General features: G+C 49.6%; 1 protein-coding gene across 1 annotated transcript in view; it reads left to right on the top strand.

The window, feature by feature from the left end:
* TCERG1L (transcription elongation regulator 1 like) overlaps nucleotides 1-24,243 on the top strand; it is a 232,632-nt gene that overhangs the window by 163,309 nt on the left and 45,080 nt on the right. The window contains exon 7 of the mRNA XM_028827020.2: nucleotides 13,610-13,764. Coding sequence (XP_028682853.2) covers nucleotides 13,610-13,764 — 155 coding nt within the window. The remainder of the gene's footprint in view (nucleotides 1-13,609; nucleotides 13,765-24,243) is intronic.

The raw sequence follows: 24,243 nt of genomic DNA, 5'->3' as shown, positions 1-24,243 counted from the left end.
GCTGTCTCCACTGTGGGGTGGGGTTGGGGGGTGGGTCTATGCCTATTTCACTTGATTAGCTGAATTATCTGCTGCTGTCTTGCTTATAGAGATTTGCTAGCAGTCAGCCTTTCCCCGGAGTCAGCCAGGGTCTCACGGAGACACACTGGGAGCTCCAGGGACAGGAGTGGGGCTCTGTCATCTGTCTCATTTTCCCTCACCCATTTGAAACAACCCATGCTTAGAAAGCGTGTCTTCGCCCAGACAGAGAATGTCTCAGACACTGTGGCCGCCTTGAACTTTCTAAGAAGACCACAGGGGGTCTCAGCAGGAGCTTGGCAGAGCCCCCAGGACTAAGGAGGCATTGGGGAGAGGCCCCAGTGACAGCTTCTACCAGAAGCACAACAGCCCATCCCTGCCCAAATAGATGAGCTCCTTGGTCTTCATCTCAGCTACGGAACGCTTAGACTGAGAGGTCAAGCCCACAGTGCTCTGTAAGGCTCTGGCACATGGCTGGCAGGGCACAGTGTAGTTTGCCTGTTTGCCCTGAGCTGACAGAAACAGCCCTTTCCCCAGGACGCACTGCCCCTTTTCTTGCTGAGGCCCCCAACCGCGAGTGAGAACCTGCCTGCCCCGCAGAAGGTCATCTTGGCCAAGTGTAAAGCAGGAAAAGGTCTTGTGCTTGGGGTTTGGGGCTGCAGTGGAAGTAGGTGGGAAGGATGGTGGGCAGGGGTCAGGTCTTAGAAGGCCAGTTCACGGTCACCTGGGGGACCCCACCGGCACTGTCAGTTGAACTGGTGGCGGGGTTAGCAGGCACGGCAGCGGAGGAAGTTCCGATGGCTCCAGATGACTCTCCTCCCTCTCATGGCCAAGCCCAGAGCTTGCTGCCCGTGTCTCAGGGAGTCTCCTTCTGTCTGTCCCGTGACCGCGCATCCTCTTTGCAATGGTCCACTTGGCAGTCAGAGACCAGGCCACCTTCAGCCAGGCAGGGGTGGTGGTCCAGGCTGCCAGCTCAGGCCAGATCCCAGAATTAGCTCCGCTGTCTATGTAAGTATAGACCTCAACCTTCTCCTAAGGAAACCTGGCTTCTAGAAGGTTCCACATAGGTGGACCAGCCAAGCAGACTGGGCTAAAGTATTCTCAGAAAGAGTTCCTCTTGCATATCACAGAGCCATCTGGGGGCAGCTGTAATTGGGATGATAAGGAGGTAAGGAGTTTTGGAATCCACTCAACACATCTGCAACAAAAATCAAATTAGTCTTACTCTTGGTTAACTTTTTCATGTAGTTATTAAATACATTTTGAATAAAACTGGGGCTGAGAAATGGAGTGTTTGAGAAGACAGCAGAGTGAATAAGACCCTCCATCTCCTCTGTGCAGTTACAGGGAAGAAACTCACTTTCAAAGGTGAAACTCCTCCAGCATTTTTCTGATTTGCATCTGCTCTGGGGAAAGCATCTTAGAAAGCAATGAGGTGGTAGAAACTGGTTTAAAAGTGATGAGAGCAGAGGGTGATGTTTCTCCAGTTCCCTGCAGGAGCTGATGCCCCCTGCTAGAGCTCAGTGAATCTATACGGAATGCCAGCAGTAGACGGGCGGCATCCTTAGCTATTCTTAACTATGTGGGATTCTCTCTGCTCTTCTCACTGCCGAGAAGTGGCCAGACGCAGGGCCTCCTTGAAGGCATTAATGTAATGCTAAGCTCTTGAGAAATGGAAAATTAACACCCTGACCGGAATAAAAATGAAGGGCCATCTACCCACTCTTGTCTAACGGCCTGGGCCAGTTTAACCATTAAAATTGGTGTCGAAGTTCATAGTAACTTCTGTAGCCAACTCTGCTATCTGAAAACCTATTCCGCATTCTCCTGCTGGGTAGTTTCAAGGATACCATGTCCCTGGCATGGTATTTTAAGGAGGATAAAGGAAATGAAGACCATGCATTTACTTTCATACAAGGTGAAATCCGATCCTCCTCTAGAGAAGGTGTCATGGTAATAGTTGCAATGGAATTTGAATTACTTTTTTTTCAAATCTTCTTTAAACGTTCAGGCGTGTTAACAGTAGAATAGCATTATATTAGTCTCCTTAGGAATTTCTATATCTTCTTTTTTTGCGATTTGGCTTTAGACACAAATAGTAATTTTGAGGGAATTAAACCACTCCCACTTACTGGCAATAAAAAGGTTTTTAGAGAGTTGATGACATGGGAAAATTTCAATAGTAATTGCTCGACAAAGTGTAAAATCCATAGCTTTTGGGTTAAATGACAATAAATGTCAAAAACTAGGATTAATCAGCATCTTAAAATTATTTAAAAGACTATAGATTTACAAGTAGTTAGCTATTTTTTATAAAAATTAAAAACTCTATATTAAATATTGGTTTTAACATTATATTATTTCCTAAAAAATGCAGATTGCTACACTGCAGGTCTTATGTCATGGTCTGTTAGTAGCACAGATCAAAGTTCTTTCTAAGATGGCTTGGAAAGGTATGAAAGTGCACTTTAGGAAGCTGACAGTGTCAGAAGGCACTACTTTCTAGCAAAGCTGGTTCACATTTTATCCTAAGAGGCAAAAGTCATTGAAAGGTAAGAAGTACGGGGCACATTATCAAAGTGAGTATGGTGATTCCTCTGATGTTAGTAAATGTGTCCAGTCCAAAAGCCAGCGGCTGATTCTGCATTTCTGCCTTGGAGAGGTAAGAGCTGCGGGCAGACACCCTCCTAGAAATGTGATTTGTGAACTGTTGTAGGTGTGAGCATCTTTCAAAGGGCTGTTTTGTATTTTCAAATCCCAGGGATACGCTTTGGTTCTCCTGATTTTACGCTAATGACTTGTCCTTAATTCTGACTTCATTTTATATTTCAGTACCTGTGGGTAACATCTTTTTGTATTAGTTCATAATTATTTATTGGGCATGATATTTAAAAATTGTTTATCTGGATTTTCTAAATACAGGTATTGAGCATGTTTGACTTTTGAAAAACTAGTATCAAAATCATGTTCTGAGATGAAGTTGGTAGAACTTTTCCAAAAACAAAGGAAAAGTTTCCCAAGACATCATACATTTGGATGGTGTTCACGAAGAAAAAGGTGATTAGAAATTATGGTGATTAAGAGAGATGCGGGGCTCGGTCACATCAGACTGAGTCAGTTTCTCCGGTGCACTGTCCCCTGACTTGCGGTTGCACTCGCTAGGCTGAGGGACATCGCGTCGGTCTTCCTTGACTGAGTAGTACTTAAGAGAAACCAAATGTCACTTCAGCCCTTTTGCATAATTGAGTCTTTTATTATGTCAGAGAAGGGACAGGAGGTGTCACTTGTCGAGGAAGGGACTCTAATGTTGAAGTAAATGTCAGTGTGGTTTAGTGAGGGAGGAGGAGTTGGCGGGGAAGCTGCCATTTAGCTCACATTTGAGAGGTCTGGAGGGAGCAGCTCATGGAGTGGGGGGTGGGCCATGGGCAGTGCCACCTCCAGTTCCCTCTGGGCTGATTTTCCCTGGTCCTCAGGCTACCTTGCTTTCATCCCCAGGCAGCCACCGACTCCCGGACGTGCTGTCAGCCCGCTGCCTCTATGGGGCAGGTAGCAGTTTTATCCATCGTCGACTGGCGACTGGTGGGGAGATCAGAAATCGGATGAGTCCCTGGGTTTAAAGAAAGCTGGGACTCTGCTGGGTGCAAGAGCAGGGTGACACCCCTTTCCAGCTCCATAAAGACCGGCTCTCTTGGCAGCCCCCAGCCCGGGTAGAGCCCAGCTCTCGGCAGAAACCTGTGTTCTCAGAGGCTGTCTGGGCCAGAGGCTGCCCTCCCGGCAAGACTCCGGGGGTTTGCGTCTGCACTGCAAGGCTGGACAGAGCTGGCAGGGCCCCGAGTGGCCTCGGCTCAACATGACTATGGAATAATGGTCTTTCCCTGTGGCTCATTATTTAACAATGACAAAATCCGTTTATGTGAAATAACTAAAGATGGATTGGTAAAATCTTTTAAGAGTTATGCCAAGAAGTTAACAGTGATGCCTTTAGGAGCACAGACACCTAAGCCCAGGGCAAGGGGAATTTTGTTTTCAGCCAAGAAGCCACCGTTGTTGGTGCAGTGCAGGGACGTCCTCACCCAGCTTGTCCGCCGTCTCACTTCCAGCCTCTCTCTGGTGCTATTTCCTGGTGTCTTTTTACCTCAAAGGAGGAAGTAGGGAAGCCTGTGCTCTTGGGAGGCTGAGGTCGTGTCCCCAGGCTCCTGGACTCACCGTGCCGCAGGCACCAGCGCCTGGAGCACCTTCTGTCTAGAACGTCACAAGCCGGATCAACTTTCGAGAAAGGATAGCGAGAGGACCCATGGCCTGAAGCGGAGAGGCCACATGTTCACTTGGCAGGTGCCCGGCCCAGGCTGCCCCTGCGGCCCCAGAACAGCACATCTGTGCATGTTCGTGTCCTTGTCTTGCATATCTGTACCTTCTTCTCAAATTAAGGGTTGGTGGTGGTGGGAACCACGACCAGACACGGCTGGGCTGGAGAACCTACTCAGGAGGGAAGAAAGGCGGGAGGGAGGTCTCCACACACTCCTCCTGAAGTCCTTATAAGCCCTAGTTCCTCACGCAGCTGCCAGGTGGATGGGCCTGGGCCACTCAGTCCTGCCCAGGTCAGGCCCTTCCCAGATACAAAACCCCAGAAAAGGTGGGGAGGGACTAGGAGAGGGAGAGAAGATGGCAAAGGGCACTGGGCACAGCCCTTTCATTCTGAGAGCTCAGCCCTGTGTGTGTGGCTCTGTCCATCCCCAAGGATGCTCCTGGCACAGGGCACTCAGGGATGAAAGATAGATGGAGACAGGGAGAGCCTCTGTGGAGTGGGGGACTGGGAGGGATGCATTCCCTCCCCACCAGCCAGCTGATTTTGAAGCTTGGGGTCCTGCTATTTGCAGGATGAGTGTGGGAATCCTTTCATATGACAAAGCAACAACCTCAGTGTTCGTTCAGTGAAACCCAGGTCTTCAGATATTGCGGCTGCTTGGTGTGGATGTACTGAACCAGACTTAAATAACTCTGATGCACTAACTATATCCTCTGGGATATGGGGACAGTTAGAGAGAAAAGGGAATATGGCAGGTATCCAGAAATTATAAAGTGTGATTAAAGGAGGGGAACACATGCATATTACTTAGAATGGGCATAAAATGGTACATAAAATCAATTCCGCGTGTTACAGCTGGCTCTGTCTAGTGGAAGCCAACCGTAACGAGTGGATGGGTGGATTTCTCCGGGGGAACTGCGTTTATTTACCAGCTACCCGCTCTGGTTCAACTCCATGCATTTCCCCAGGGCTCAGGAGCTGGGCTCTTTGTGGCCTGGATATAAATGGGTGGCGTGTTAGTTGCCATCGCTCGGCCTCCTCCTGGGTGTAATCTCTTACCAAGTCCTAATTAGCTCCACTCCTCGCTGGGAATTGGGAGCTGTTTCCTCACACTTTGGGGCATTCCAGGATGCTGTGCTAGCTGCTCCCAGCATGGGAATGCACCTTGGGCGTCTCTGCATCTGAGAACCAGGGACCTAGAGTCAGTGCATCCCTAGGCACTGCACTTACAACAAACGCTGGCCTAGGATCTGGGGAAAATTTGGCTGAATAAATATAAGTCCCCAAATGTAAAGCTCTTTCTTAAGTTAACAGCAAAGCTGGAGGCCAGCTGGGAAAATCCTTCAGAAAGTCGATGAGAAAATGATGAGGCCCAGTGGATAGGGCTGCCTGGAGCATTCCACCAGGACTCTGGAACACAGGTTTCTAGGGTCTCAGTGCATTTGATTCTCTAGGGAATGAGCACATGGGGCTTAGGGTGAGTGGCTCAGCAGAGGAGCAAGGGAATCCAGCTTCCTCACACTGCCCTGGCCTTTGGTGAATGTGCTTTGGTTTTCTGTGGAAAGTAGGACATCCGGGGAAATTCAGGTGGGTCCTGCTGCCCTGACTGGAGATGAGTCTAAGCCAGGCAGCCCTGTCCTTTCCTCCCTCTGCTAGAAGAGGCCATACACCTAGCATCCTCATACACCACTCAGCCTAGTGTCTGGGAGTCTTCAGTGGGACTCTCAACTCTGCTGCACCTCTTCCCAGGCCCACTAACACTGACGCCTGCCCAGGACCCCTTAATGAATTCACCCGCCCAGACCCACTGATATGGTTTGGCACTGTGTCCCCTCCCAAATCTCACCTCGAATTGTAATCTCCGTAATCCCCATGTATCAAGGGCAGGAGCAGGTGGAGGTAATTGAATCACGGGGGCAGTTTCCCCCATGCTGTTCCCATGATAGCGAGTGAGTTCTCATGAGATCTGATGGTTTTATAAGCATCTGACATTTCCTTTGCTGGCATTCATTCTCTCTCCTGCCACCCTGTGAAGAGGTGCCTTCTGCCATGATTGTAAGTTTCCTGAGGCCTCCCCAGCCATGTGGAACTGTGAATCAATTAAACCTCTTTTCATTATAAATTACCCAGTCTCAGGTATTTCCTTATAGCATTGTGAGAATAGACTAATACAGTACATTCTTACCAGGAATGGGGTGCTGCTATAAGGATACCTTAAAATGTGGAAGCAACTTTGGAAATGGGTAACAGAAGAGGCTGGAACAGTTTGGAGGGCCCAGAAGAAGACAGCAAAATGTGGAAAAGTTTGAAACTTCCTAGCGACTTGGAGGACTCAGAAGACTGGACGATGTGGGAAAGTTTGGAATTTCCTAGAGACTTGTTGAAGGGCTTTGACCAAAACATCGATAGTGATATAGATAATGAAGTCCAGGCTGAGATGGTCACAGATGGAGATGAGGAACTTGTTGGGAACTGGAGTAGAGGTCACTATTTCTATGCTTTAGCAGAGACTGGCAGCTCTTTGCCCCTGCCCTAGAGTCTGTGGAACTTTGAACTTGAGAGAGATGATTTAGGGTATCTGGTGGAAGAAATTTCTAAGTGGCAAAGCAGTCAAGAGGAGGAAGAGCATAACAGTTTGGAAAATTTGCAGCCTGACCATGTGATAGAAAAGAAAAACTCATTTTCTGGGGAGAAATTCAAGCCAGCTGCAGAAATTTGCATAAATAACAAGGAACCAAATGTTAATCATCAAGACAATGGGAAGACTGTCTCCAGGGTATGTCAGAGACCTTCATGGCAACTCCTGCCATTACAGGCCTGGAGGGCGCTAGGAGGGTCCACCTGCTCTGTGCAGCCTTGGAACAAGGTGCCATGCTTCCTAGCTGCTTCAGCATCAGCCATGGCTAAAAGGGGCAAAGGTATATCTGAGGCCATTGCTTCTGAAGGTGCAAGCCCCAAGCCTTGGTGGCTTTCACGTGTTGAGCCTGTGTGTACACAGAAGTCGAGAATTGAGGTTTGGGAACCTCCACCTAGATTTCAGAAGAAGTATGGAAATGCCTGGATGTCCGGGCAGAAATTTGCTGCAGGTGCAGAGCCCTCATGGAGAACCTCTGTTAGGGCAGTGAAGAAGGGAAATGTGGGGTCATAGCCCCCATACAGAGTCCCTACTGGGGCACTGCCTAGTGGAGCTGTGAGAAGAGGACCACTGTCCTCCAGAACCAAGAATGGTAGATTCACCTACAGCTTGCACCATGCACCTGGAAAAGTCACAATTACTCAACACCAGACCGTGAAAACAACCAGGAAGGGGGCTGTACCCTGCAAAGCCATAGGGGAAGACCTACCCAAGGCTGTGGGAGCATGTCTCTTGCATCAGCATGACTTGGATGTGAGATGTGGAGTCAAATTATATCATTTTGGAACTTTAAGGCTTAATGACTGCCCTATTGGATTTTGGACTTGTGTGGGGCCTATAGCCTCTTTGTTTTAGCCAATGTCTCCCATTTAGTATGGGAGAATTTATCCAATGCCTGTACCCCCATTTGTATCTTGGAAGTAACTAACTTTCTTTTGATTTTACAGTCTCATAGGTGGAAGGGATATGCTTTGTCTCAGATGAGACTTTGGAGTTGGACTTCTGGTTTAATGCTGGAATTAATTAAGACTTTGGAGGACTGTTGGAAAGGCATGATTGGTTTTGAAATGTGAAAAGGACATGAGATTTGGGAGAGATCAGTGGTAGAATGATATGGTTTGGCTCTGTGTCCCCACCCAAATCTCACCTCATCATAATCCCCATAATCCCCACATGTCAAGTGTGGGACCAGGTGGAGGTAATTGAATCATGGAAGTGGTTTCCCCCATGATGTTCTTGTGATAGTGAGTGAGTTCTCATGAGATCTGATGGTTTTATAAGTGTCTGAAACTTCCCCCGCTGGCACTCATTCTCTCTCCTGCTGCCCTGTGAAGAGGTGTCTTTCGCCATGATTGTAAGTTTCCTGAGGCCTCCCTAGCCATGAGGAACTATGAATCAGTTAAACCTCTTTTCTTTATAAATTACCCAGTCTCAGGTATATCCTTATAGCAATGTTAGAATGGACTCATACAGCCATTGACCTGCCCTCAGCCTAGTGCAGGGTAACAGGAGATCCACATGTGCTATCAGGGCCCAAAGTTGAAGTCCTGTTTCCCTTAAACTCTGCAGTGGGCAGAACAGAGCTCTTACTGGTCCCTGCCATGCAATGGGTCATCCTCTCACCTCTTTCAGCTTCTTCTTCCCCCTGTCCTCTGGCCCTCATCAGGACTCACCCCAGGTGTTCAGGAAAGCTGGTGAGTTCCCAGGTTAGGAAAGCTCCCCAAGCCAGTGGGAGGGTTGGGATTGGATGAGGCTACTCAGCCAGTCTGAGCCTGTGTCCCAACACCTCTGGCTTCCGGATAATTCTCCCATGGCCCTGTTGCTTGTGGAATGCAGTATGAATGCCTGACATTGCACCTAGCAGCTCTTAGTGAACTGGAGATGCCTCAGTGAGCATCTGGCCCTTGGCTGAGCATCCCCACACTTCAGTGACTCTAGAGGAGCACACAGATCCCCCCAGCTCTGGGTGAGGCTGTTGGAGGCTGGGGTGCTATGCCCAGATCATTGGTGTGCATAGAACCGTGGGGGCAGGATGGCCTCCTGCCGGAAACATGGTGGTCAACAGGTCTCTCTGCTGTACCCACGTCACAGTGAGTTGTTCTGTGTTCTCCAGGTAAGGTCAGGCTCCTGAGGAGACCTTCGTGGGTCTACACAACAGGTTTTAAGTCTTAAGTGGCTAGCGAGGAACACAGAGAGCCAAGGATGCTTCTAGGATTTGCCACAGGCCAGTTGCAGCAAAACATCATGAAAAAACGTTCCAAGCAATACTGTTAGAAATGGGCCCTCTTGCTGCCAGGAGCTTCAGGCTTGGAGCTGCCTTTCCAGCCACTGTCCAGTCATGGAAGCTTCTGAAGCCCATGTGGGGCCAGAGCTGGGCTTGCTCTGGTCCTGACACACTGGGCATGAGACATACAGCATGAGGAGGTGGGCTCAGGGTTTCCTCACTCCCTACATTCCTGCTGGCAATAGGGTCCCATCAATGACTCTAACTGCATTCCTTGCAAGGGGGGTGCTGGGAGACAGAGCCCAGTGTCACACTAGTAAAACCATCCACGTCCTAACCGTTCCTGAAGAGCCCAGGCCTCGCGGGGAGCTAATAACAGGCTCTGCATGTGGCCCACTCACTCACAGGTCCACCTGGGGAGGAGGCCATCACCAGGTCTGCGTCTGGAGGAAAGGAGTCAGTCCCTGCCCTGGGCTTATGTTCCCTTTTGGCCCACACTGTCTGCAGAGTTCATGCAGTAGCTGAATTGTGCATAATTTACAGCACCGTGTAATAACCTTCAGCTTTAGACTCAATAAAAACTTCTATGCTAGCCGGGTTCTGCGCCATAAATGCATACCCACAGACTCCCTGCAGGCCCCAGAGGTCAGATATCCCTGACCTGGGCTTCCTGGAACAAGGGTCTGCCTGATCTGAGAGCAGGAAAGGATCCAACTACCTGGGCATGGAGTCTGCTGCAGTTGGCCAGCCTCATCCTCCAGCCTCCAGCATGGGCCTGGGCAGCGCCCCATGGGCCCGTGAGCCTGCCTTCCCTGAGGGCAGGGCCTGGCATGGGAGTGTGATACTCTCTATCTTGGTCCATTTCCCTAGTGGGGTGGACTGTTCAGGTAAAGCAAATTCCCATTCTACTCCCCACCTGAAGGGCTGAGGGCGTAAGGCCACCAGCAAGGGGAGGCGACCTTCTCAGGGTCACCTGGTAGGTCAAGGGCAGAGTTAGAGCTGCAGAGTTTGCCAGGCAGAAGGGCAGGTCATATTCTCCCACATGAATGACCAGGCTGACTGTGGCCAAGGCCTCCAGGCACAACACCTGGGGTTCGGGTCAGGGCTCCCAGATGCTGGCACTCAGGACAGAGTGGCCCCGACAGGGAAGCCCATTGATTTGTCTCCCACAGACTCAGGGCTCCAGCGACACACATTGATTATCTTACAGTTGGGAGGGTCAGAAGTCTGACACAGGTCTCGCTGAGCTAAAGTCAGGGTGTGGGCAGGGCTGGATCCTTCTGGAGCCTCTGGAGAGGTCCATTTCCTGCCTTTTCCATCTTCCAGAGGCCCCTGCAACCCTGAGCTCGTGATTCCTTTCTTGAGCCTCAAGGCGAGTCATCTCCTGATCTCTCTCTCTCTCCGTGTGTGTGCACACGTGTGTCTCTGTGTGTGTGTCTACGTGTACATGTGTGTCTCTGTGTGTCTGCATGTGTGTGTCTCTGTGCATGTGTATATGTGTGCATGTGCGTCCCTGTGTGTGTGTATATGTGTGCATGTGTCTCTGTGTGTCTGTGTGTATGTGCGTCCCTGTGTGTGTGTATATGTGTGCATGTGTGTCTGTGTGTCTGTGTGTGTATATGTCTGTGTTTATGTGTGTATATCTGCATGTGTGTATGTGTATGTGTGCATGTGTGTCTCTGTATGTCTGTGTGTTGATGTGTGTGTCTCTGTATGTGTGTGTCTCTGTGTATATGTATATGTGTGCACGTGTGTCTCTGTGTGTCTGTTTGTGTGTATGTGTGTTTGTGTGTGTCTCTGTGAGTGTGTTTGTGTGAAACACCTCTGCCTCCATCTTCCTATCTCTTCCTCACTGATCTTCCCGCCTTCCTCTTAGAAGGACCCTTGTGATTACACTTGGGGCCACCTGAATGACCCAGGCTATTCCCCCACCTCAGGATCCTAATCCCATCTGCACAGACCTTTTGCCATGTAAGGTGATGCACAACTGTTCTGGGGATCGTGGACATCTTTGGGGCCATCATTTTGGCTCCCACACTCATGAACGTGGCTGGGCTGAGTAGTGGACCCGGCACATCTTCTCAGGGACATTTCTGGGGAGGGTCCTGGTCTGCCCAGGGTTGCCAACATGCAGGGCCCCAGGCCCTGAGCCCTATGCCTGGCCCATGGAACGTGCCTGGCTGAGTGAAGTGTGGAGTAATTTTCTCCACGCAGAACAGAGTGGCTTCTATTGACACGGATCCATAGCTCCTCCAGAACCTGTGCTAGGCTGGCCGGAGTGAGGCGTGAGTGGGCTACTGGGGACCCAGTCAGTGCCCAGCAGGTCGGGAGCCTCCCTCAGAGGGAAGTCAATAGCTAGAGGTGGGTACATGGGTGTTCTCACCCATTCATTCCCACACATTTGAAAAGTCTCAGGAGGCTTGTGGAGCCAGAGGGACCTTCTGAGGTCACTGCAGGAAGCTGAGGCCCAGAGAGGGGAGGGAGCTTGCCCCAGGGGAACCTCCCGGGGGGTCCACACCTAGACCAGACCTTGGTGCCAGCACAGGCCTCAATCTCTACAGCACCCTGATACCACTTAGGGGATAAACCCAGAGCCCAAGCCGGCCTTGCTGGCCTTTATCTCATGGGGACAGTGCGGGGCCAGAGTGTCAGAGCGCAGAATCTTCCATGCACCTCCATGCCACAGGCTCCGGGCCCCACATTCCTTAGGGAGGGACTTTTCTCCTTTCCTTCCCTCTCATTATTTTTCTTCCTTTCATTTTTTTCTTTTTTTTTTTTATTATTATTATACTTTAAGTTGTAGGGTACATGTGCATAACGTGCAGGTTTGTTACATATGTATACTTGTGCCATGTTGCTGTGCTGCACCCATCAACTCGTCATTTACATCAGGTATAGCTCCCAATGCAATCCCTCCCCCCTCCCCCCTCCCCCCTCCCCATGATAGGCCCCGGTGTGTGATGTTCCCCTTCCTGAGTCCGAGTGATCTCATTGTTCAGTTCCCACCTATGAGTGAGAACATGCGGTGTTTGGTTTTCTGTTCTTGTGATAGTTTGCTAAGAATGATGGTTTCCAGCTGCATCCAAGTCCCTACAAAGGACTCAAACTCATCCTTTTTTATGGCTGCATAGTATTCCATGGTGTATATGTGCCACATTTTCTTAATCCAATCTGTCACTGATGGACATTTGGGTTGATTCCAAGTCTTTGCTATTGTGAATAGTGCTGCAATAAACATACGTGTGCATGTGTCTTTATAGCAGCATAATTTATAATCCTTTGGGTATATACCCAGTAATGGGATGGCTGGGTCATATGGTACATCTAGTTCTAGATCCTTGAGGAATCGCCATACTGTTTTCCATAATGGTTGAACTAGTTTACAATCCCACCAACAGTGTAAAAGTGTTCCTATTTCTCCACATCCTCTCCAGCACCTGTTGTTTCCTGACTTTTTAATGATTGCCATTCTAACTGGTATGAGATGGTATCTCATTATGGTTTTGATTTGCATTTCTCTGATGGCCAGTGATGATGAGCATTTTTTCACGTGTCTGTTGGCTGTATGAATGTCTTCTTTTGAGAAATGTCTGTTCATATCCTTTGCCCACTTTTTGATGGGGTTGTTTTTTTCTCTTGTAAATTTGTTTGAGTTCTTTGTAGGTTCTGGATATTAGCCCCTTGTCAGATGAGTAGATTGCAAAAATTTTCTCCCATTCTGTAGGTTGCCTGTTCACTCTGATGGTAGTTTCTTTTGCTGTGCAGAAGCTCCTTTTTAATCTTTTCTGATAACTTTTCACAGATAAGGGGTTTAAAAATGGCACATGATTCCTTTTAGATATCTTCAATTTCCATCTATGAAAATACAAATCTTCATTATTTGCTCATCCACAAATGAGCAGGACACCGGGGCTGTGGTTGCTAATGAAAGCAGCCCTTTAAATTCTGCTGCTGTGGGAGGGTAATGAGCTGTGGCCGTGCGCATTGCTTCACGGCCATGCAGAGCTCGACTGGGGAAGTGTAGGGAGCCACTCTCCAAATTACTCCATTGCCGGAACCGGGGCCAGAGGTGCCCCAGAGTGCTCTGCATCTGAAATGGAATTTCACTGAGGCAGAGACAGCTGGTGGGCTGGAGAGAGCTCTGCCCGCATGTGACCTTCATGAGCTGCTTGGTTTCTCTGAATGTTGGTGTTCTTCCTGGTCTAAGGCTGGTGATGAGAATGTCTACCTGTTAATCAAATGAATCAGATCCATAAGGCCCCCTAAAAAGGCAGGCTTTGTCTTTAGCATTCATATTGTCCGTAAACAAGCTTTGCAAATGCGTGGATTGCAGTCCTGAGGGGCTTTTTCAGTGAGAGTTCATGCTAATGACTTTCTAATTCAGTGTCTCTGACAGCCACTGAGATGAGTTTTTCCACTCGAACAGGTGTGTGGTGTGGACGGGCGATGACCGAGTTTTCTTCTTCAACCCAACGACGCACCTGTCTGTCTGGGAGAAGCCCATGGACCTGAAGGACCGCGGAGACCTCAACAGGATCATTGAGGACCCGCCCCACAAACGCAAGCTGGAGGCACCAGCAGGTAAGTAAGCACTGGGTTATTTACATCTCCTTTGAAGTGTTTAAGCTGCTTATTTCTAATGAATGTAAAGCGAAAGCATGTTTCTTCTTGGTTATGTTGAAAATTGACTATTAAGGAATCAATCCTGTGCACGACTGCAGAGTTTAGTAATCAAGTTTTTATGGCACTTCCTGCAGAAACCTTGATCCTTCCAAGCGGTCAGCTCTGACTGTCTTTTTGCATCACGTAAGGTGATTAATGCAGAGAGAGCCATTCATTCCATCAGCCCCTTGAAGCTTCCATCCAGCATCACTGTTACCCGGCATTTTATTCTTGTTCCAAGTGTCTTATGAACGCCCCTTGAGAGACCAGATGTACACAGATGGGAGTGTATTTTCTTCCACCTTACATTCACTTTAGACCTTTGCACCACATCGATCTGCTGTTGTGTTTGGATGGATGCCTCAATTCGATAAAACCCTGGTCATGGACGGGGGAAGAGATTCTCTTCAGCCGTAGAGGAATGGGGTGCTTGGAGAGGCGGTTGTTTCTGACAATGCCTGTAAATCTTGTTTTGCCAAGAAACAGAGAGGAACTTTTAGCATTTTCACAAAGGATCTTTTCCGATTAGATCTAATACATATTTTATTAGCTGCTGCTCAGGGAAAGCCCTCCTCCCGCAGCATGTGGATTCAAACAGTCTTGACTCCACTGGAGATGTTTGAGAGCAGGAGCTCTCCGCCAACTTGAGAGGCAGAGACGCCTGGCTGCAAGGCCAGGCCGGTGAAATGGGAGCTTGGCTCTTTGTTTTAGTTTTGTGTGGAATTCTATTGGGTTCGTAGTGGTATTGGGTTCATAGTGGCATTTTTAATTACACATCATTGAAGGCTAATACTAGATGACGGCAATTCACACTTCGTGTCAAATCCAGAGGTATTTGACTGAAGCTTTAGAAGACAGTATTATAAAAGTTTTATCAGCATTTTTAACCATAGTAAGAGACATGGTGATAGTCTTTTAACATTGAGAGATCTCACGTTTAAAATGTTTACTCCACTTAAAATAGTAACAGCATTCTCCAGAGACTGAATCAGCATGTTGGGAAAAGAAAAATCTCCAAGGTGCATATGGAATTGAATCTGTAAAATGTTGCTGTATTTAGGGACAGTAAAGATTGAATTTGGCAATTGTGTTTCCTCCTTTGATCAGGCCACATTCATTATGAAAAGGGGGCCTGAAAGAGTGCTTTAAAATTGTTACAGAAAGCACCCTCTCAAGGTTCCTACTCATGGACCAGAGGATGGTGCACGAGTTGGGAAATCACGACACCCTCAGACCCCACGAGAAACACTGAGGCACAGTTTGTCCTAACGATGATTTTATTTGCTTGGCAAAGACAGATCACGCTGGCAGATTCCTCAGTCCTTTCTTTAACTTGCGTTCTTGTAGATAATTGGGTGCTGTTTCTTTCTTCCCCAAAAGAATTGGTAGTAAGGAGAAAGAAATGAACTTATTAAAGGCAATGCATAGCTGCTCTCTCATTTCTTTTGTTTGGACCAAATCAGGTCAGGTCCGAAAAGAGGTAGGGAGGCGTCTGCAAACGCCCCCACTGGGCCACCTGCTGTCTCAGGGCTCGCCAGGACTGTGGGTAGACGACAGGGGCCTGGATTACCTGGCTCAGAGCTCCATGCTCCATTTCCTTCTTTTAACAAGAATCTCATGTAACACTCTGAAAAGTAGAGAGTTAAGGTTTAACAACCAGAAATACCTGATTAATTTAGATTTAGCATGTTATGGTGTTTTGTCTGATACCCATTTTATTATGGTGGACCTAAGTACTCTACTTAGTAGACAGACATGTGATTACAAAATTACATGTAGTTATAAAACGATTTTTAATCTTACTTCCCTCCTCATATAAAGAGAGGAAGAGATTTGTCTTCAACCAGTCTTTTTTTTTTTTTTAACCTGAATCTTAAGGATATGCAAATGACTTCGATTCTCGACTTCCGGTTGCCAGGGTAGAATTGATGTTTAAGAGCACAACTTCTAATTCCCTAAAATGCACTCAGAGAGCTTTGCAGCGAAACAATTAGGACAGGAGGTGTTTCTGGAGGGTTAATTAATGATCAGGGAGCAGAGTTGATGGCCTGCAGCCATCAGGAGTGACTGGCATTCTCCCTGGCCGACGTTCATCGCGGCTCATCCGATATTTAACCCTGATGATGAAAACAAGCTCCAGGGGAGATGGCTCTGGGTGGAGAGTTTTGTTTTTCACATTTTGTTCAACTATCAGTCATTGTCGATGTGAATATATCCATACCTATTTGAAGTCTGAAATGGGACAATTACGCTTTCAGTCGACACCCATTACTTTTCAAGAGGCAAATGAAATAGAAGAATTTTGTAAAATGGCTACAACATTTAACTGCTCTTAGGTCTCAGGGGCGTGTGTGTGTGTGAGCTTGTGTGTCTGTGTGTGTGTGTGAGCTTGTGTGTCTGTGTGTGTGTGTGTGTGTTCAGTGGGGGTGTGAGACGTGGAAGTTGTGGCTCACAGTGCTGGGCAGCTGTGGGATGCAGGATGCAGCACCGCCAGAAGTGCTGAGACGTTCGTCATTCCGCAGATAAGGGAAGAGGCCGCTTTTTCATTCTGTGAGCACTGCTGAAGGATTCGAGCGAAGTCTTGAATTATTTTCTAATTACCTTGCAGAGCATCCAGATTTTTTATCGCTGTAGTAACTGTGCTGTTAGTTGAGAATAAATGCCAGTAGAACTGGAGGAAAATGAGAAGTGCCAGGCTTCACCCTCACCCCCATCCGTTCCATGCCATGCCGTTCTCAGGGATCTTACCGACACTTCAGTTGGGAGGGTGCTGGCTGTTGCATTCCCACCTGTGCCCACATTTCACAGGCCTATCAGAGGCACGGTTCTCTCGCTGTCTTCGCCTGCAGCAGCCGAACCCTCTCTTGCTAGAGACGGCAGAAACTCCCCTGCCATCTGGCCGTGCACCTGCAGCCCGGCCACCTTGGCCTGCTCTGCCTGCCCTGGCCACGGGGGCCACCTGTCACTTTACTGGGACATTTGGTGCAGCCTGGTGGGAAGTGTTGGAGCTGGGGCCCTTGGGTTCTTCGTCTGGGGTGGAGGGAGGAGAGGTGGGGGAGAGAGAGGGAATACAAACCCCGGCCTCTCCTCCTGCCTGGCTGTCTCCTGTTAGTGCCTCCCAGGGGTGGAGGAGGACCGGGAGCCCTGGGGTAAGAAGTGAAGAGGGGCCTTCTCACTGCCTTGGGGAGGGGAGGGACCACCGGGTGGGACCCTGGGTGTGTGCAACCCCCACACTTGGTTCCATTGACTCCCCTCCTCAGTCCCACGCAGCAGATGCCATCAGCATTGGAGACCCCTTGCTGCTGTAACAAATGATCACCACGGGGATAAAAGTCACCCAAGGTGATGATCTTACAGTTCTGGAGGGCAGACATTAAGCAGAGCCTCACTGGCATCGGCATCGGCAGGGCTGTGTCTTTCCAGGGGATTCAGGGGAGATTTCCTTGACTCCTGGCCCCCTCATCCATCTTCATGCCTCTCTCTTCTCTCTCTGACTCTGGCCCTTCTGCCTCCCGCCTCCACTCTGAAGGGTCCCTGTGGTCTGTGGGGCCATCTGGATGATACAGGATGGTCTCCCACCTCAAGGGGAACTGTTTAGCAACCTCCATCCCCTTTTCCAGGCAGCCCAGGGTATGCACACCTTCCAGGATTCAGATGTGGGCATTGGTGGGAGGCATTAATCTGTGACCCATGCCTGATTTACAGAAGAGGGAATTTCAAAAAGGAGCTTAGTTAACTTGCCCAGGGTCACACCTCTACTGAGTGGGGAATGGGGATTTGCACCCTGGCGAGTCTGATGCCAGGCCTGAGGGCAGCCTGGCCAGGCCCCCATGAGCCTGTGATGGACACAGGTGACTTTTTGTGCCAGCTCACCAGGCAGCAGCTGCAGCAGCTATGCACTCAACACTGTCCCTCCCTAGCCTGCAGGCAGATGACATGAACTTCACTGGACTTAATTGCTCTATAAACACTTTAGACATTTATATTCAAGACCAATGTAAATTGACAATGACATTCATTTCACCAAGTAGGATGTAAAATTGTCCGGTGAGTAAACACAGCTGTGACTCGTGAATGGGTCACTTTCCCCAGCGTTGTTTGTCCGAGAAGACAGCGCACACTGGATCTATGACATCCAGGGCCCCAGGTGGCTGGGGCACTTGGGGGGACCCAGGGCTGCTGAAAACACAAATGCCAGAGCCCTGGAGGGTGGTGAGCTAGTGTGGTTCTGTCCATGAGGATTCCGGGCAATGTGGAAGGCTCTGCCCACCTGGAACCCACCTGTCCCAGGCTCTCTGGGAGGAACCCTGGCCTTCATGTCACGGCACCCTCTGCTGGCCTCCAGGCCCTGAGCCTCCTCTTTGAACAATGAATGAACCAGGTGGCTTGTTTGCTAAGCTCCATTTTAGTGCCCACTTTGTTTAGTCTCTGTAACATGATGCCAAGATGAAGCAGATGAGCTGCGACAGGTGTCTCTTCCTTGCAGAATCCCGAGTTGACCGTGCAGGAAGTTGAGTGTGAGGGTGGAGCTCGCAGGGCAGCCGGTGCAAGGGAAGGAGTGAGCTGGGGGAGTCTCTAGGACGCTCTGATCACACTCACCCCTCAGCTTGCTGTGTTTGGCCTCAGCCGGGAGGCCAGGTGGGCAGGGCAGGGGCCGAGCCAGGCTCCGGGAGGCCAGGTGGGCAGGGCAGGGGCCGAGCCAGGCTCCAGGAGGCCAGTTGGGCAGGGCAGGGGCCGAGCCAGGCTCCGGGAGGCCAGGTGGGCAGGGCAGGGGCCGAGCCAGGCTCCGGGAGGCCAGGTGGGCAGGGCAGGGGCCCAGCCTGGCTCCTGGATGCACCAGTGGATTCGGTGGAGAAGGACAGACGCTAGAACAGCATTTTTCAGAGTAGTTTCCCCAGGACCTAAGACATGAAGCCACCACCCACCTCCGGGGCCAGGAGCAAAGGAAGGAAAGGGAAGGGAGGGGAAGTAGGAAAGGAAGAAAGGAAAGGAAAGAGGGAAGGGAGCAAGGGAAGGGAGGGAAGAGAGGAAGTTCATTTTCTTCTGAACCAGTCCTTTATTTAGGGACTGGTGACTGGCCAAGCACTGGACTGGACACAGGACACCAAAGATGAGCAGATATTGGGCAGGGAGCGCCACGTCTTGCATACTGGGGAAGAGAAACAAGCAACAATGGATGGGTGGAGTGGGGTGACCCAGCGCACCAGCCAGGGGCTTTTCCCTGAGGCATGGTCACTCACACTGGACCCCAGGAGGTGGAGAGGGGAGGTAAAGGGTGTGTTTTGAGCTCTAAGGCGGGAAGAAGAAGGTGTGCTTGTGGCTGAGCTGAGAGCGGTGGAGGGTGGCTGTCTGGGGCTGTCTGGGGACAGTGAGCCTCAAGGCGTGGAAGGCTCGGGGAAGCCCTGCTGTGATCACGGCACCTGTGCTATGGCATTTCCAAGTGGCCACAGAGAGGTCCCCATTATTGACCAAATCCAGAATGTCCTCCCTGAGTTCGGCTGGGAGCCCAGGCCTAGCAAAGCAAAGTGGCCACATCAGGTCCGTCTCCTAATCGGGGCAGTTGCAGCTCTGCTACGGCTCTTTCTATCCCTGAACTTCACACCCATCACATTTCTCTCACACGCAGGATGTGATCTAGGAATACAGAGAAGTCAGTTTTGGTATCTGCGGGCACCTGGCTGGACCTGCTGGTGGAGTGGGGCGGATCCAACCTGGCCCCTTCACAGCCAGCCTCTCGCCCCTCAGCACAGGCGGTAGCCCCACCACCTCTCCTGGCAGGAGCTCATCCCCCAAGACCCTGCTGCCCTGAGCCATGTGCCTTGCCCTCTCCGCCAAGGGCTCCTGCTCCATATCTCATCCCGGTGCCCGCCCTTGTTTGCCTCCTGGGCACCCCTCGCACAGCTGCCTGCCTGTAGATGAGTTCTGGCCCAGCCCCTGCAAAGTGCTCTCTGGGGTCCCGGACCATGCAGGAGGACTGTGCCCCTCTTTGTGCCCAGGAAAGCCACAGTCCTGGGAGAGCACTGACTTTTCCACGAAGATGCCGAGCCTGAGTGCCGCCTAGATGGGGGGGACCCGAGGTTAATGCGTGACCTGGGGTTTGCATCCAGCTCACAGGGTTGAGCGCAACCGCCTGGAGAGGGAGGATGACACCACCTTCCAACCTACCGAGCCCCATCCTCCTCAGGACTCAGGATCCGAGCAAGCGGGGTAGGGCACTGGACAGGATGCAGAGCAGGAGGCCCCATCAGAGAGGGCAGAGCACAAAGCCCAGGGCCACTCAGCAGCAGGGCCCTGTGGGGCTGAGCTCCTGCCAGGAGCAGGGGTGGGGGTGTCACCTGCACCGGAGGTGAGAGGCCTGGCTGTGCAGGGGCTGGGTCCACCAGCAGGTCCAGCCAGGCACCCACAGATACCAAAACTGTAGTTCTCTGTATTTGTAGGGTGCAGTCTGTGTATGAAAGAAATGTGATGAGTGGGAAGTTTAGGTGTGCCAAGGATCCCATCTGAATGCAAATTTGCCTTACGCACCAACATTCGGCTCCTATGATTCCATAGTAAGTTCTACCAAAGATTGTGCCTACCCTCTCTAAGAAGACTGACAAAATTAGGTATATTCCCCACCACTCACAGAAAGGAAAGCATTTGGCTCAGAGACTCAGGACTTTTACTACCTGATGCAACCAGCCACACTCCCTGAACTCAGTGACTTACAAACACACTCAGACACACACACAAACACATATATACACACACAGACACATACACAGAGACACACACAAATGCATACAGATACACACACATATACACACACAGACACACACACACAAGCACATGGACACACACAGACACACACATATATATACAGAAACAGAAACACACACGTACACATGCACACAGACACACAGACACACACACACACAGATACACACACACACACAGACACACAGACACACACGCACATATGCATAGCCTTTCTGGCAAATGCATAAAAAACAACACATTTTAAAAATACATAGATATTGTTGTGTGTGCATTAATAAGCATGTTAGAGATTGACCCACTGCTGCACGCTGCCTGCATCGCACCTGTAACACGTCTTGGCTATCCTTCAGACCCATAGCCTCCCTGTCTCCTGCACCCTGTTCCCTCTCCCTCCAATGCCTTGCTTTTCTCTCCTATCCATCTCCTGTGCCCCCACCTTCGCCCTGTCTGGACGCATGATGACTTCCTCAGAGCCTCCTCTTGGATGGACGTCTGGGTCATCTGCTTTGTGTTCACACACACAGTGCTGGAAAGAACATCTTTGTACCTAGGTATTTACCTTAGGAGCGTTTCTGCAAACATAGCGATTGTGTAATTATATGTTATTAGAACTGTTGTCTCAGAAGGTACATGCATTTTAGATTTTGGGCAGGTATTGCCGAATCTTCTCCCAAAGAGACTGATCAGTTCACACTTGTACTGATAGATTCTGCATAATCTCCTTAGCACTGTAGAACATCAGACTTAATTCTTTTTTTTTTTTTTTTTTTTTTTTGAGACGGAGTCTCACGCTGTTGCCTAGGCTGGAGTGCAGTGGCGCGATCTCGGCTCACTGCAAGCTCCGCCTCCTGGGTTCACGCCATTCTCCTGCCTCAGCCTCCTGAGTAGCTAGGACTACAGGCGCCCGCCACCGCGCCCGGCTAATTTTTTGTATTTTTAGTAGAGACGGTGTTTCACTGTGGTCTCGATCTCCTGACCTTGTGATCCGCCCGCCTCGGCCTCCCAAAGTGCTGGGATTACAGGCTTGAGCCACCGCGCCCGACCAGACTTAATTCTTAAAGCCATTCTTTGTTTCAGTTGGCATTGCTTTAATTTTGAGTGAAATTGAACCGTTTTTCACAGGTTTGTTGGCCATTTGTTTTGTGTTTGTGTTCTTTAGCTTTCCTATTGAGTTATTTGGACTTGAAAATCAAGGCTATCAGTGTTTGGCTACAATAGTATCACAATATTTTTCCTGGTCTTTTGATTTTTTTTTTTTTTTTTTTTTTTGCCATAGAACAAGTTGTCCTTGATTTTTTTTGATGATATGTGGTAAAATATACATATCATGAAGTTGACCATTTAACCATTTGTAAGTGTACAATTCAGTGGCATTAGGTATGTTCACAATGCTGTGTAGCTGTCAACACTACTGATTTCTACAACTGTTTCCTCACCCATAGCAGAAACTCTGCAATGATTAAACACTGTCACAAAGATTTTCCCCTTACGTTTTCTTCAACAACTTTTATAGTTGTAACGTGTACGGTTAACTCCATTTGAGATACTTTTTACACGTAGACTTGTTCAGGGATGATTTCTGTCAAATATTTTTTATCGGGTGAATTGGCCCTACTTTCCTGGTTTTGCATGCTTTTGAGTTTTTGGTTGAAAAATAGATATGGTAGGCATTGTATTGGGGCAGCTTTGGTGGAAATCGGATTCTCCCACTTCCCAGAGATCGCTGACGTGGGCTTGTGCAGACTGGAGCCATCCAAGTGTGCCTTTTCCAAAGTGATGGCCTTGAAGTGTATATTCTTCATCGTGTGTGGTGACTGAAGCTTCAGTTCCCTTGTCTTTGCAGTCAATTGAGAATGGCAGCCTCTCTAGTGCTATTCTTTTATTTTTCTTTATTTTTTTATTTTTTCGAGACGGAGTTTCACTCTGTTGCCTAGGCTGGAGTGCAATGGCACAATCTTGGCTCACTGCAACTTCTGCCTCCTGGGTTCAAGCAATTCTCCTGCCTCAGCCTCCTGAGTAGCTGAGATTACAGGCATGTGCCACCACATCCGGCTAAGTTTTGTATTTTTAGTAGAGACAGGGTTTCACCATGTTGGCCAGGCTGGTCTTGAACTCCTGACCTCAGGTGATCTGCCCACCTCAGCCTCCCAAAGTGCTAGGATTACAGGAGTGAGCCACCGCGCCCAGCCTCTAGCACTATTGTTACACCAGTCCTAGCTTTTATAAGTGTCTGTTCTGCTTCCAGAGCGCTGAAATACTTGCTTCCAATCCCCCTACAGCTTGACGGCAGTCTTGGTGGAGACCCAACCAGAGAGCTTGCTACGCCGCCGTTGTGCACGGCAACCCCTCTGGTTTTGTATTCTTTAAGTCTGTTAAATTTATACATACTTTTATTTATGAATCTGGATCGTAATTAGGAAAACTATGCCCATGTTGAAACTATTCAAAACCTAAAAAATTACCTATATTTTAAACCCTAAAAAATTACCAATATTATACACATGTACTTTAAATAATATGCATGTAATTGTATGACCTCATTTTTTAAGTTTTAAGAAATGTGGATGCTTCCCCCGTGGCCTCCCTGGGTACATTCTGGTGTGGGTGGAGGAGAGGTGCCGCTCCCAGGCCTTCTTCCAGGCAGAGCTGGAATGTTCCCTCCCCTGGACACAGCAGGCAGGAGGCACACCTTGGAAAAGATTTCAAACACCATGAGGTGCAGAAAGGCAGTCAGGCGGAGGGTCCGGGGGAGCTGAGAGAGCCTCTGTGAGGCCAAGGAGCCTCTGGATGAGACAACCAGAAGGCCCAGTGACCTAGGTGGGAATGGCCAGGAGGGACCAGGGAGAAGCCACAGCACCAGGGAGGGAAAACCAGGAGGGCACAGTGACAGCCCAGGACCCAGCGCCCCAGGGGGAGAGGACTCCGGGACACAGGAGAGGAGTCCTGCATTTCCTTGGAGGGTGTTGGGTGCAGAGGCTGAGGCAGGGAGCAGGGTGTGTTTTGATCTTTCGCCCAGGCTGGAGTACAGCAGCACAATCTCAGCTCACTGCAACCTCTGCTTTGTGTTTTCAAGTGATTCTCCTGCCTCAGCCTCCTGACTAGCTGGAATTACAGGCATCTGCCACCACGCCCGGCTAATTTTTGTATTTTTAGTAGAAACGAGGTTTCACCATGTTGGCCAGGCTGGTCTCGAACTCCTGACCTTGTGATCCACCCACCTCGGCCTCCCAAAGTGCTGGGATTACCGATGTGAGCCACCGTGCCTGGCCAGTGTCCTCAGTTTGAATGGGCAGAGCAGGTTCCCACAGCCAGGAAGTAGAAATGCCTGGAGGTGGCCCGGCATGGTGGTTCATGCCTATGATCCCAGCATTATGGAAGGTCGAGGGAGGTGAATCACTTGGGGTCAGGAGTTCTAGACCAACCTGGTCAATATGGTAAAACCCTGTCTCTACTAAAAACGTGAAAATTAGCCTGGTGTGGTGGCGGGTGCCTATGATTCCAGCTGCTTGGGAGGCTGAGGCAGGAGAATTGCTTGAGCTCAGGAAGCAGAGGTTACAGTGAGCCGAGATCGCACCACTACACTCCAGCCTGGGTGACAGACTGAACATGGAGAGCCGCTGAGTGTGGACCTGAGGGAAG

The sequence above is a fragment of the Macaca mulatta genome, chromosome 9 (genome assembly GCF_049350105.2).
Source record: "Macaca mulatta isolate MMU2019108-1 chromosome 9, T2T-MMU8v2.0, whole genome shotgun sequence".
Taxonomy (NCBI): Eukaryota; Metazoa; Chordata; class Mammalia; order Primates; family Cercopithecidae; genus Macaca; species Macaca mulatta.
Note: the sequence above shows the minus strand (reverse complement) of the source record. Positions and strands in the feature narration are given on the sequence as shown.